This window comes from Phocoena phocoena, chromosome 1 (genome assembly GCF_963924675.1).
Source record: "Phocoena phocoena chromosome 1, mPhoPho1.1, whole genome shotgun sequence".
Lineage (NCBI taxonomy): Eukaryota > Metazoa > Chordata > Mammalia > Artiodactyla > Phocoenidae > Phocoena > Phocoena phocoena.
In genome coordinates this window covers 112,616,855-112,630,264 of record NC_089219.1, presented here as the reverse complement: position 1 = coordinate 112,630,264, position 13,410 = coordinate 112,616,855, and the positions used below count along the sequence as shown (strand labels likewise).

Below are 13,410 nucleotides of genomic sequence, written 5' to 3'. Positions count from 1 at the left end.
AGCCTGTCTGGGGTCTGTGTCTTTGAATCCCTCTGCCGTGAAATGTGGAGATTAGAGACGTACCTATCCCTTTGCAACTGGATAAAGAATTCCAAGATACAGCAAAAGCCCTCCGGAACCTTAGAATTCGGTGAGAAATTCTAGGGCCTTTAAGAGCCACAGAACCTGGTGGGCGTCTCCTGGAGACAGTGAAACGTTTAGTCTCCGCAGCCATGCCCAAAGTCATGAAGGATGCTGTGCACCCCTTGGGGGCAGAGGAGCCGAGCATGGCGCGGGCCGTGGTCCGCAGCACGGGGGCCTTTATCCTGGGCTTGTCCTTGGCCACAGCCTATGGGCTCCTGGAGCTGCTGGTGGAAGGGCACAACCCCTGGGGCTGCCTGGTGGGCACCCTCACTTTGGCCACCTTCCTTAGTCTGGGCATGGGATTCTCCCGCCAGGTCCGAGTCACCGTCCTCCTGTTGCTGCCCCAGGCCTTCTCCAGTAAGCTTGGCACCCAGTGGAAGGGGTGGGCCCTGGGGCAGGGGCTGGGGCAGGAGGGATCTTGAGGGAGAGGGCGGTTGAGGGAAGTACTCTCAAGGCTTCTATAAGGCACTTGTATGGTATATGCCGCCGTGTGTCAGGCTGGGGGCCTGGTTCTGAGGGAGCTCTCTCCCCAGAGCAGGGCCGGACACTGCTATTGGTGGTTACCTTTGGGTTGGTATTGCAAGGGCCTTGTGCCAACACCCTGCGCAACTTCACCCGGGCCAGCGAGGCTGTGGCCTGTGGGGCAGAACTGGCCCTGAACCAGACCGCCGAAGTGCTGGAGAGGGCCAGGCAGCCCCTCGTCAGTAAGGCCGCCCATCTCCACAGACCCACAAGTTCCCCCTCGTCCTGCACATTCTACAGTCCTCTGGCTTCATTCCTCTCCATTGGTCCTGGGTCCTAACCTCAAAGCACCCTGTTAGACCCCCTGACCCTCGCTCTCTGGCCTGCTCCACCGCCAGATGAACTATTTCCCAGACCCAAGCATCCAGGCTGCCCATTTCCCGAGTGGCAGGCCCCCTCCACTCCCTACTCCATGGCAATGGTGAGAACCAGCCCCCAGAGGAGTTCCGACAGTACCCCTGCCCCCACCTCTCAGGTGCCCTGAACAAGATTAAAGCCATTGCCCAGAAGGCCAAGGAGGTGGCTGACCAGGTCCGAAAGTTCTTCCGGTCAATCATGGATGGCGTGAAGCACATAGGTTAGTACATTAACATGTCTGTTTGTGGAGGGTCAAAATTCACCCAGTCTCCTCACCCTCACACCCCGTCCAGGACTTTTTGGGCCCCGCCTGGGTGTTGACTATTTCCCACTGGATATAGCACAGCCAGGCCCCTGACCATGAGCCTCTCCAGCTCTGGGTGCTGTCCTGGTGTTCCCCACCCACCCCCCGAGAAGGTGCTGCAGGACTCCTGGGTACCAGCCCCGCAGCCATCCCCAGCCAGGGCCCTGCGGAACGTGTGGTACTGGCTCCTGCACATCGGCGATGTATGCAACTCGGAGCTGGGCAACCCTTACTTGAAGTGTGCTCGGGTCTTCGATGACGCCAAGGACAGCTGCATGCAGGTCATACCACAAGCCTACCACCTGTGTTTTGTGCTCATGCCCTTCAAGCTGATGCTCTGTGGACTTGCCAGTGGTGAGAGAGCCAGGGGCTCGCCGGCAGGATTGGGGGCCCGGCAAATGTAGGGGTCAGGTGGGAGGGTGGGCCCAGGGGCCCAATGGGGGGCAATAAATACGGGACCAATAAGGATGATGCGCCCTTTGTGGGATCGGGTGGGGGCAGATAGGGAGGAACCAATGTAGAGGGTGGGGTAATAAGGAGAAGCCAAAATGTTTTGAGCCAGTGTGGAGACTAGTAGGAAGAGTGAAAAGTCAGGGGGCCCTGTGAGAGCAAGGTCCCTGGAGGTGGGAGAGGCAGGCTGTGTGTCTCTGCCCCTGCTGACACTCGGTCTCGGCTCTCAGTGGCCCAGGTTTTCTGCATCATCCCCGGGTACATCCAAACCTTCCTGCGTGAGAGCATCGTCACCCGTGAGTGATCCCCTCGTGGCCCTGCTGCATGTGCTGCTCCTGAGAGGTCTCCCTCCCTCCTCCCAGGATGTGCCAGCCCAGGAGTGCTCCCAGACCATGAATGAAAATGCAGGAAAGGACCTCAAGAGGTTACCCAGGCCAGTGTCCATGCTGTACAGATTAGGAAATTGGGGCCCAGAGAAGAGGAGGTGCTTCCTCAAAGCCTGACTTGAGAGCGGGAGCTGGGGAGAGAAGCAGGGTCCCCTGCCCCCGCAGCAGGTCGTTGAGATGTTCGTTGTGGAGACGTAAGGCTGGTGCTAGGCAGGCAGCGGCAGGGGCATAGACTGTGGAGACTTTGTCCCCTCCTCAGTCCACTGTAGGTCCCAACATTGAGGGTTCCCGGCCGGCCTGTGAGCCGTGGGACCCCTGGGCTGACCGGGCCCCTCCCGAGCGCAGCCCGACCCCGTCCTAACTCTCCTTGCTTGCCTCTCCCCTGGACCCGCGCACCTCAGCCGTGAGGAGGTTGATTAACCAGGTGCGTCACGAGTTCGAGTTCAACATGACAGCCACCCACCACTTCTCTGTGGATCTCAATGCCTCTCGGAGCCTGTCCCAGGTGGCTCTGGACCTCCACGAAGCTGTCGGCATGAAGCTGTACCGCGTCCGAGAGGCCCTGGCTCTGATGGGCTACACCACGCCTCTGCTGCTCGTGTTTCTCTACCTCCAGTGAGGGGATGGAAGACGGGTGTGAGGGCGGAGAGCTAGGGCTGCTGGGGGGCCAGCCCATGCCCATGGCATCCTGGGAGGCTGGAGTTTGGGGGCAGGGTTGGGGGCGGGAGCGGGTGCCCTGCCCTGGGGGGTGTGGTCGGGGGGTGCTTAGGGGCCTCACGTGTGGCCCACCAGAGCCCTGTGTTACCGGTACCGCTACCTGAACTGGGACAGTTTCGACAACTTCTACATCACCAGCCGATTCCTGCACATGGATAATGTCCGCTCCATGGCGGGATTGCCCACGGTGCTGCCACTCAGTGCCCGTGAGGCCAGACACTACATCCAGCCGGGTGAGGGCCCTGAGGACCCGGAGACAGGGACCCTTAAGGGAGGCCAGGGATTCCCCCAACCCTACTGCCCTGCCCAGGAGTGCCATGCACAGGCCAGGCTCAGGGCAGGACAAGAGGTAGGGGAGACAGGCCAGAGCTGATGGAAATTTCCGGCTGGGGGGAGACACAACCCTGTCTTTGGGGAGCCCTCAGTCTGAAAGGGGAAAGTAGGGTCCCTCAGAGCACGCAGACAGAGAGAGAAGGGGAAGATGATGCTTCTGGGAGCACCCTGGATGTCAGGACGGAGGGAAGGATGGGTAGGGAGTGGATATGGAGCAAGGGAAGTGAAGTTGGGGAGGCTTTTGGTGGGGGGCAGGGTGGCGAGCAGGAAGTGTGCCTCTGCTGATATGGAGGTGATGCAGCTGGGCGGGGTGGGCAGTGCTGTCTGTGAAGTGGGGGGCCAGGTAAAGGTATCAAGGATGCCTCAGGAGAGAGGATTCCTAGAGACTGGAAATAGGCCACCAGGCCCAGGTAGAGATGCTAGGCCCGCACCTCTAGCCACGGTGCCCCTGCCCACAAAGAGTGCTTCCCACCTTTGCCCAGGGGTCCTCACAGCTTCTACATCTTCCAGATGAGCAGACAGGCTCCAGCTTGATCAGGGGCAGGAGCCGCCTCCAGGAGGGATATCTCTGTAGGAGCTGGGTTCTGGTGGGTGGGAAAACTGGGGAGCGTCGTCCTGACCAGCTCTCCCCTACCCAGGCTCCATCTTCTTGTCCCAGTGGGAGCAGATTTTCTACATCATAGCAACCTTCCACCTAATCCGGCACCTCCTCCTCATTTTCCTCCTGGTCTTCTTGGACTATGCCATCTTCTGGGTCCTGGACCTGGCCCGGTACCAGCTGCAGGGGGAGATCGTGGCCCGCAGTGAGTGCCTGAACCTCCTTAGCTTCCTCAGTCCTGGGGGATTGCCTGAATGTCCCCATGTCACTCATACTTACCAGCCCCTGGCATTGCCACTCCTCCAGCTCTATCCTCTGCCTGGTAACCCCTGTGTCCAGTTCAAGATTATACCATAACAGAATAGCTAAAAACACAAGCTCTAAAGTCAGACTGGCCTGGGTTCAAATCTCAGTAGTGTCCTTTACCAGGTGGTGACCTTGAGCAACCTTGCTGAACCTCCCAGACCTTCAGTTTCCTCATCTGAACTATGACACAATCATGGTAGCAACCTCTCTGGGTGGCTGTAAGGAGTAAATGAGACCACATGTGCTAAGTGGCTGGCGGACCTTTGACTGAGTGTGTGCCACAAACCACAGAATAGAATTAATCTAATCCTGTATACCAGAGGCCCAACAGAAAAAGTTAAAAAAAAAAATACCCAGAACATGGGACTTCCCTGGTGGCACAGTGGTTGAGAGTCCGCCTGCCAGCGCAGGGGACATGAGTTCGAGCCCTGGTCTGGGAAGATCCATGTGCCGCAGAGCAACTAAGCCTGTGCGCCGCAACTACTGAGCCTGCACTCTAGAGCCCACAAGCCACAACTACTGAGCCCACATGCTACAACTACTGAAGCCCGCGCGCCTAGAGCCCGTGCTCCACAACAAAGAGAAGCCACCGCAATGAGAAGCCCGCGCACTGCAACGAAGAGTGGCCCCCGCTCGCTGCAACTAGAGAAAGCCCACACGCAGCAACGAAGACCCAATGCAGCCAAAAAAAAACAAAAAACAAAAAACCCCAAAACAATGCATAAAACACTTAGTTCAGTACCCACTACACAGTCAATGCTGAGCAAATGCTTCTTTTCTTTTTAATTTTAATTTTTAATTTTATTGAAGTATAGTTGACTTACAATGTTGTGTTAATTTCTGCTGTACAGAAAAGTGATTCAGTTATGCATAATATATATATTATTTTTCCTATTCTTTTCCATTATGGTTTATCCCAGGATATTGAATATAGTTCCCAGTGCTATACAGTAGGACCTTGTTTATCCATTCTATATATAATAGTTTGCATCTGCTAATCCCAAACTCCCAATCCTTTCCTCCCCCAGGCAAATGCTTTAAAATAAATGCTTCTGGGTGGTCACAGAGTCAGGGGATGGACTCACTCACCATTAAGGTCATTTCAAATCTGGTAGCCTGGGAAGGCAGACCAGGCACCAGTGCCAGCCAGCTCTGGACCATGGAGCCAGTCCTAGGTGCCAAGGGCTGATGTTAAGCCCCAGGGCACCATGAGAGTGCCTAGGGTGTCCAAGGCCCCTGGCTGAGGGCCTGGGGGCCATCTCTATGCCCTGCACTCTCCACTCTCCACCCTCCAGAAAGTATGGCCTTTCCGGCATGGTGGAGTGGGCAGCTGCCAAGAGCATCCCTCACACAGTGTCTTGGTGCCAGGCCCTGTGCTAATATCCATAACTGTGGAAGGCACTGGCTCTACTGGGAAGATTTACCGCGACCTGGTGTCGGCATTTGATGTCCTGCAGCAAGGCAACATCACCATCTTGTCCCAGCGCTGCCTCCTGCGTCCCTCGGAGCCCAACACCACTGGTTACATAGTCATCGGTATCCACACCCCTGAGGGCACTGGGGGAATAGACACCATTCAGGGAAGGAGGCACAGACTGCTGAGGGTGAGCGTGGCTGGCACCTCGTGCCCTCTAGCAGTGGCTTACTGTGTCTGCTGTGCCCCCAGGTGTCATGTATGGCCTGTGCTTCTTCGTCACTTTGTTCGGCAGCTATGTCAGCCGCCTGCGGCGGGTCATCTGTGCCTCCTACTACCCATCCCGGGAGCAGGTGAGGGGTCCGTGGCCAGTTCCTGCCCCCCTCCCCAGGCTGCTAAGCTCATGGCTGTCTGTCTTGGTTTGGGGGAGTTAAGAGGCCTTCAGCAGCCCAGCTCTCTCTCCTCTGGTTGAACCCCAAAGCAAATGATCTGGACTGCAGATGGCAGAAATGGTGCCTCTTGGGGCAAGGCTTTATGAGACAAAGCTTGCCTCCAAAGTTTTGTTAAAACCCTGGTGGGACAGGAGCCATGTTAACATGTTGAGGTGTGAATGGAAACTCACCATTTGTTTACTCATTTATGTCTCACTCACTGAGCATCTACCGTATGCCAGTTACCGTGCTGGCCTCAAGGATGCCAAGGTGAACCAGACACAGTCTTGAGGCAGGCCGGACAGTCTTTTAACCAGATGTTACAATGAAAAAAGTGTTTTTATTAAGGAATGAATAAAGTGCTATGGAAATCCAGAGTAGGGAATGGGTGAATCCACCTAGGAAAGTCCCAAAGTCTTCCCCCAGGAAGGGGCATTGAGCCAAGCCTAGAGGGATTCATAGGAGTTGGACAGAAGGCAAAGGTAGGGAGTGAGGCGGGAGCAGAGGGCATTCCGGGTAGAAGAAACAAGATCAAGGGGACCCCTTCCTTGACCTCCCCTCCAGCAGGAGAGGATCTCCTACCTCTACAATGTACTTCTGAGCCGCCGAACCAAGCTTTTGCCTGCCCTGCACCGATCGGTGAGGAGACGGGCAGCTGACCAGGGCCACATGAGTGTCCTCCAGGTGCTGGCCAGGCGGTGAGCCCACTGTCCTTCCTTATATGAAGTGGAGTGAGAGGGGGTAGAAAAAGAGCCAGAGGTCAGAATGGATCACTGTCCTTCCTAGGTGTCCAGAGGTTTGTTTGAAGACAGTGCTCATTCCATGGCATTCATGCATGAATGGATTGGGGATGAGAATTCTTAAGGGTGGGGAGTGAAAGGAGGAGGACAGGAAGCAGAGATGTTGTTGCTATAGTCAGAGGGATGGAGGTTTGCCTACAGGAAGCGCTACCCTTGGTTTGGAGGGTGGTGCTAGAGAAGACAAGTGTTAGTTATGCTGGCTGGGCTGGCCTGCTTTTTCTAAAAAATTAATTAATTTTAAAATTGAAATATAGTTGATTTACAATGTTGTGTTAATTTCTGCTGTATAGCAAAGTGATTCAGCCACACACACACATAAACTCTTTTTTAATATATATTCTTTTCCTTTATGGTTTATCACAGGACATTGAATATAGTTCCCTGTGCTATACAGTAGGACCTGGTTGTTTATCCATTCTATATATAATAGTTTGCATCTGCTAACCCCAAACTCCCACTCCATCCCTCCCTCACCCCCCTCCCTTTTGGCAACCACATGTCTGTGAGTCTGTTTCTGTTTCATAAAAGTTCATTTGTGTCATATTTTAGATATCATGTATAAGCCATATCACATAGTATTTCTCTTTCTGACTTACTTCACTTAGTATGATAATGTCTAAGTCCATCCATATTGCTGCAAATGGCATTATTTCATTCTTTTTTATGGCTGAGTAGTATTCCATTGTATATATGTACCACATCTTCTTTATCCATTCATCTGTCCTTGGAAATTTAGGTTGTTTCCATGTCTTGGCTATTGTGAATAGTGCTGCTATGAACATAGAGGTGCATGTATCTTTTAAATTAATTAATTAATTTTTGGCTACATTGGGTCTTCATTGCTGCACACAGGCTTTCTCTAGTTGCGGCGAGTGGGGGCTACTCTTTGCTGCAGTGTGCGAGCTTCTCATTGCTGTGGCTTCTCTTGTTGTGGAGCAGGGGCTCTAGGCGCGCAGGCTTCAGTAGTTGTGGCTTGCAGGCTCAGTAGTTGTGGCTCACGGGCTCTAGAGCACAGTCTCAGTAGTTGTGACACACCAGCTTAGTTGCTCCATGGCATGTGGGATCTTCCCAGACCAGGGCTCGAACCCATGTCCCCTGCACTGGCAGGCAGATTCTTAACCACTGCACCACCAGGGAAGTCCCAGGGGTGTATGTATCTTTTTGAATTACATTTTTGTCTGGATATATTGGGCTGGCCTGCTTAGTGTCTGGGACCCCTCTCCTCAGGTGCTCCTGCCTGGCTCCGTTTATCAGCCACTCTAGGCAGCACCAGGCCTACTGCCTGGGCTGCGGGCAGCCCCAGGATAAGGGGGACACAGAGAATTCGGTGTCCTGCAGTACCCCAGGCTGCCGAGGTGAGACTTCTGGGGAGTATGCCTCTCCCTTCTGGGACTCACCACATTTGCATATGACAATCAGCTGTTGTCCTTCTTTTATGGACTTCTCCTGTACCTTACCTTTTGTACCCCTCCCTTCATTACTATGCATGTCCTCATTTACACAGAACCCTCAGGTAGCTCATTTTCTCTGTGAGCCTTAATCCTCCGGTGCAAATAGAATTTATATGCAAGTGGCGTTGCAGCAACTCCCTAGTGTGCACCGCTTGATGAGGATGGTCCTCCCAAGGGTGGGGTCGGGGAGGCAAGGGTTGAAAGCTGGGGAGCACAGTGGTTGCGGGGATACAAGTTTACCTCCTTTCCTCCGGGCCTCTCCAGGTCTCTTCTGTCTCACCTGCTTTCGCCTCCTGGACAACACCTGCTCCGTGTGTGCGTCTCCCCTCTCCTACCAGGAGGAGCTGGACCTGGAGCTGTGAGTCTCCAGTGACATGGGGTGGCCGGAGTCTGTGGGGGCAGTGGGAGCAGCCACCCCTCCCCCAGGACCTCTGTGGGCTACTGAGACGGGAGGCTTCTCCAGGGACTCCAGTGATGAGGACGGCCCCCGCCTATGGCTGGCGGCAGCTCGCAGAAAGGGTCCTGAGCAGGAAGTGTTACTGCAGCAATGGCTCCAAGAAACGCTGGGCAGGCCCCTCTTATCGGATTCCAGCTCCGAACTCAGGTGAGCAGAAAGCTGAAGGAGTTGGGGCCTGGGAGGCCTAAGATGTTCTGTCACATTTACCAAGGGCTTCTTGGGTGCCTGGTGCTCTGCTAGAGCTGGAGATGGAGGTAATGGGAGGGGAGGGAAGGGAGGCTTGCCCTGGAGGTGCCCACCAAATGGTGGGGGAGAGTGACATCAAATAGATCAGTGACAAATGTGGAGAGCGCCCCGATCAAGGAGTGAAGCAGGCTCTGGGCAGCACAGAGGACAGAACAACCAATCTGGGATGGGGAGATATTAATGAAGGCTTCATAGAAGAAGTGAAAAAAGAGGTGGGTTTGGGGGCACCCTGGGGGTTTGTTAGGCTGAGGAGTGGAGGAGAGCATTCCAGGGCGAGGCTTTTGTGTGTGAGTTTGGAGAACGTGAGACATTTAGGAGGTGTGTGGGTGCTCTGGGGTGGGCGGAGCTAAGGGAGATGTGTATGTGTGGCCGGGTGGAGACCGCAGAGCATGCTGGGAGATGAGGCAGGGAGAGGTGGGAGAGGGCCTCACTTTGCCATCTGAAGATCCTCAGTCAGAGAGTGATATAATCATATTTGTCTTTTAGGACAGTAAGCTAAGGAGGCAGAATGGAGGCTGGGCAGGAACAGGGAGACCAGAGAGGAGGCTGTCTTATCTCAGGAAAAGTTGGTGATGGCCTCAGGATTGAGGTGCTGAGAATGACAGGGAGTTTATGCTTGGGACTGGGCGGTGTTACACAGGCAGGAGGAGAAACAGGTTCTGCAGAAAGAGGAATGGCCCAGTTCGAGACCTTTGAGGTATCTGTAGGGAATCCAGCGGGAGATGCCCAGGGGACAGTTAGAAAAGGGCAGGGCTCTGGGCCAGAGGTGTCTTTTGGTGGTGGTGGTGGCGGGTGTTGACTTAGAGACTGTAAGAGAGAGGATGAGCTAGATCACCCTGGCAGAGGGCAGGGCAGGAGAGTAGGGGACAGGGACAGAACTCTGAGGGGCTCAATCACAAGCCAAGGAGGAGAGAGGCTCAGGAACAGAGAGCCAAGCATATCAAACGCTGTGAGATGATCAAGCAGGATGAAGCCTGAAGATTGGCCATTGAATTTGGCAGTTGAGAGATCCTTGGTGTGGCTTGTGGGAACATTTCTCATGGTGTGGGGAAGGCCAACACCAGTCTTAATGGGTTGAGGGGCGGTGACTGGTAGAGAAGACTCAGAAACAGAAATGTGGTATGCAGCTCTGTGTCACTGTTGCAAGAAGTCTGAGAATTCTTTTTCTTTTTAATATACCTGCTGTAGTTAAAAAAAAGGAAGCTTGATGGTAAAGAGGAGGGAGTTAGCTTCATAGAACAAAAGAGTAGCTTGGGGCTTCCCTGGTGGTGCAGTGGTTGAGAGTCCGCCTGCCGATGCAGGGGACACGGGTTCGTGCCCCGGTCCGGGAAGATCCCACATCCCGCGGAGCGGCTGGGCCCGTGAGCCATGGCCGCTGAGCCTGCGCGTCCGGAGCCTGTGCTCCGTAACGGGAGAGGCCACAGCAGTGAGAGGCCCGCGTACCACAAAAGAATAGCTTGAAGGGAACCTAAAGGATTTTTCTTTATCCAAGTATAGGGAGATTTGAGCATTTCAGAGGTGAAAAAGAGAGCGCTGAAGAGAGAGGGATGCCAGAGAGATGGGATCTAAGGCCAGGTGAACAGGGTGGCCTCAAATAGGAGCGGGTTCGCCTGAGGCAGGAGGGGAGAGGGTATGTTCCTCTGAGCAGAGCCGAGCCTGCTCCAGTCTGGTGGCCTTGCTCTTCTCAGGGAGGGTGGGGGGCGGGGGTAGGAGGCAAGCACACCTGCTAAGACAGCAAAGAAGGGGTCTGGGAGTGGAATAAAAGTTTCAAGGAGTGGGTGGTGGAGGCTGAAATATCTGCCTTGGGGACTGTGCAAAGGAGCCAGCGGGGGAGGTTAAGAGATTTCCAGGTAGCATTACAGGCTCAGATGAAGTTGAAAACCATAACGTGTAATGACCGACTCCAGCACGCTTGGTTATGCGGTTTTTTTCAAGCAAATGTGGTAGCCATGAACAGGATTCCAGGGTTGAAGGTTTTTTCTGGTCAGGTCAGGAGGATAAGATGGGGAGAGAATTGGGGTGTCTTTAGTCAAGAGTGTCTGAGATGACTGACTTTGGGGAAGAGAAGGTACTGAGACCCCAGGGGGCAGTCCTAGGTCTATGTCTCGATGGGGGTGTTAGAGCAGAGGCCAGGAGGGACACTGAGGATGGGCCACGCCTGGGAAGAATTCGGGGATAAATGAAGAGAGTGGCCAAGGTTGAGGATGAGGTCCGAGTGGGAGCAGAGGTGAAGGTCTTTATGGCCAAGGAGGTTGAGGACTGAAAGGCCAGAGTGTTGGAAGAGTCCGCCCACTAGTGAGGAGGCGGCTGGGCCTCGCCAACAGCCCAAGTCTGGTACCAGCACCTGGATGGGTATGGCAGGGTGTCTGCGAGGCCTGGGGAGAGCCGCAGCCCAGGGGTGTAGCTGCCATGGCAGCCAGGGGCTTTGCAATACGCCACAGGCCTGCCGAGTTTGAGAAAGGCAAGCAACCTCCACTCGGGAGGACTGCAAAGAAAACTTTCCAGTGGTCACATTCCAGGGCGAATGGGGCACTGGAAGTAGTAATGAGTTGAGGGGTTGAAGGGGAAGCAAAGTTTTATTTTTAGAGGTTCCAGAGGGCTCAGTGAAGTTAAAAGCTGGGTCGCCAGAGAGGATAGCTTGAGCCTTGAGCAGCTATTATTCCCAAGGTCACTGCTGGTTCTGCCCTTACTACCCACATGACCTTGGGCAAATCGCTGCCCACTCATCTCTCAGCCTAAATTCAGAAGCTATCTACAGCCATGAGCTGGTTTGCCTTGGGGCGGGGGGGGGGGGGGCCTGTGAGAGCAGCAGTGGCTGGTAGATAACAGAAGCCAAATCTGAACAGATGGGGCAGGGGCAGGAGGCAGGAATGCACCTGTGAAAACAGAATGTTGGTGACTGGGCCACCCCCCTTTCTCTCCTAGCTAGTGACCTGGATGAGGAAAAGGGGCCTTGGAAGAGGAGGCACAGGTAGCAGCGCCCACGTGAGGCCCAGTCTGTCAGCATACCATGCCCCCTCAGCCCTCCTGACCACCTCAGAAATCCTCTGCCCCCAAAGCAGCCCCTTCCCTGCTTCAGAACCCCAGTCCCTCTGTCTCTCATTTCCCTCTCCTCCCCATCCCTCCCACCTATCTCCAAAATAAAGAAACCAAAGGTGGACACAAGTGTGAATCTTAAATTATTATTTCTTCCTGTCACTTACACCCGAGGTGGGGGGCAGGGCAAGGGGAGGGGAACAGGAGAGGGGGGATTGCCTCCCCCCCACCCCGTAAGGCACTGAGTGGAGAAGCCGCAAGGGGGGAGGGGGGAGGCCACATTGTCCTCACTCCCTGGGGCTAGGCCCCAGGTCTCCTCAGCCCTGGGCTCTCCCATCACCTGAAATGCTAAGACGAGGCCCAGGGCAACCCGACCTCCCCCTACCCCAATATATTACATCATCACTTTTTAAATAGATACAAGGACTGGTCCCGCTACCCCCTCCCTGTGACCCCCCCCACTATTGGGGGTACCTGGGCAGCTGTGCAAATGGGCATGGGGGTGCATGGGGGGGGCGGGAGAGCACCGGGCCCCTGAACCTGCCCCGTTTAAGGAAGGGGAAGAGCCGCCAGGCCAGGGAGGGTAAATAGTGCAAGGCAGAGCCCAGGCAGAATGGGGTCCAGCACCCAGCAAGGAAGGTGGGGAGGAGATACCCCCACCCCCAGCATAATTGGGTAGTTAAAAATCTGAAACTAGATTTCAACAAGACCAACAGAAAAGGCTATGTACAGACCGGGGGTGGATTCAATCCTAAGGGTAGAGTAAGGGGATTACTCTCCCCGACCCAAAAGGAAGCCCAGCTGGCAAGGGTCTGGGGAAAGGATCCCTTTCCCACAGGTCCGCAGCCCACCTTCCTTGCGGCCAAGCAAGAAGCTATTTGCCCCGGCCTTGGCAAGGGGGCGCCGCTCACCAGCTGGGGTGGTGGAGGCTGAGAGAAGACGGCTCGCTGGAAGTGGCCGCCAGGGGCGCTCGCCCGCGCAGGGCACAGCCGCCAGATGGCGCCGGCTCGCCCGTTCTCCGCAAGGCTGCCCCCAACCCCTCACCCTGTCCCACACCCTGCACCGCGCCAGCCCGGGGGCGGCGTGAGTCAGGGGCGGCAGCAGTGTCGGCGGCTCCGGCTTGCACCTGGGCGGGGAGGAGGAGAAGAGGGTAGGCCACCGCCCGGCCCGCCCTGCCCTCTGGCCCCGGGGAGGGAGCGGCGGGAACAAGACATTCCCTGCCCAGCGACTGGGGAGGGGAGGGGAGGGGAGGAGAACCAGCAGCAGCTCCCGTAGTTGGGCGGGGCCCCTCCCGCTGCCCCCAGGGGCGGGCGAACCAATCAGGCCACCCCGCCCCCTTCTCCAGGACCCCATGACTCAGCGCTGGGAGCAGGGCGGAGGGGGACTAGGATGGCTCCTTCCTTACAGGCCCAGTCCCCCAGTCTTTCAAGCTTCTACCTTGCTTTCCCCCACTTACCCTTCCTTTGCCGCCCCCCTTTG

General features: G+C 55.6%; 1 protein-coding gene across 1 annotated transcript; it reads left to right on the top strand.

Annotated features, from left to right (window-relative positions):
- The first annotated feature begins 212 nt into the window (after positions 1-212).
- On the top strand, positions 213-12,039 carry DCST2 (DC-STAMP domain containing 2). Its single transcript, XM_065892217.1, is given in 17 exon segments — positions 213-480; positions 657-827; positions 1,121-1,222; positions 1,463-1,660; positions 1,987-2,052; positions 2,544-2,757; positions 2,935-3,092; positions 3,831-3,995; positions 5,465-5,632; positions 5,763-5,863; positions 6,509-6,639; positions 7,969-8,096; positions 8,457-8,550; positions 8,656-8,796; positions 11,825-11,901; positions 11,904-11,960; positions 11,963-12,039. Coding segments are annotated over 17 exon segments (2,316 nt in total).
- Positions 12,040-13,410: the final 1,371 nt, after the last annotated feature.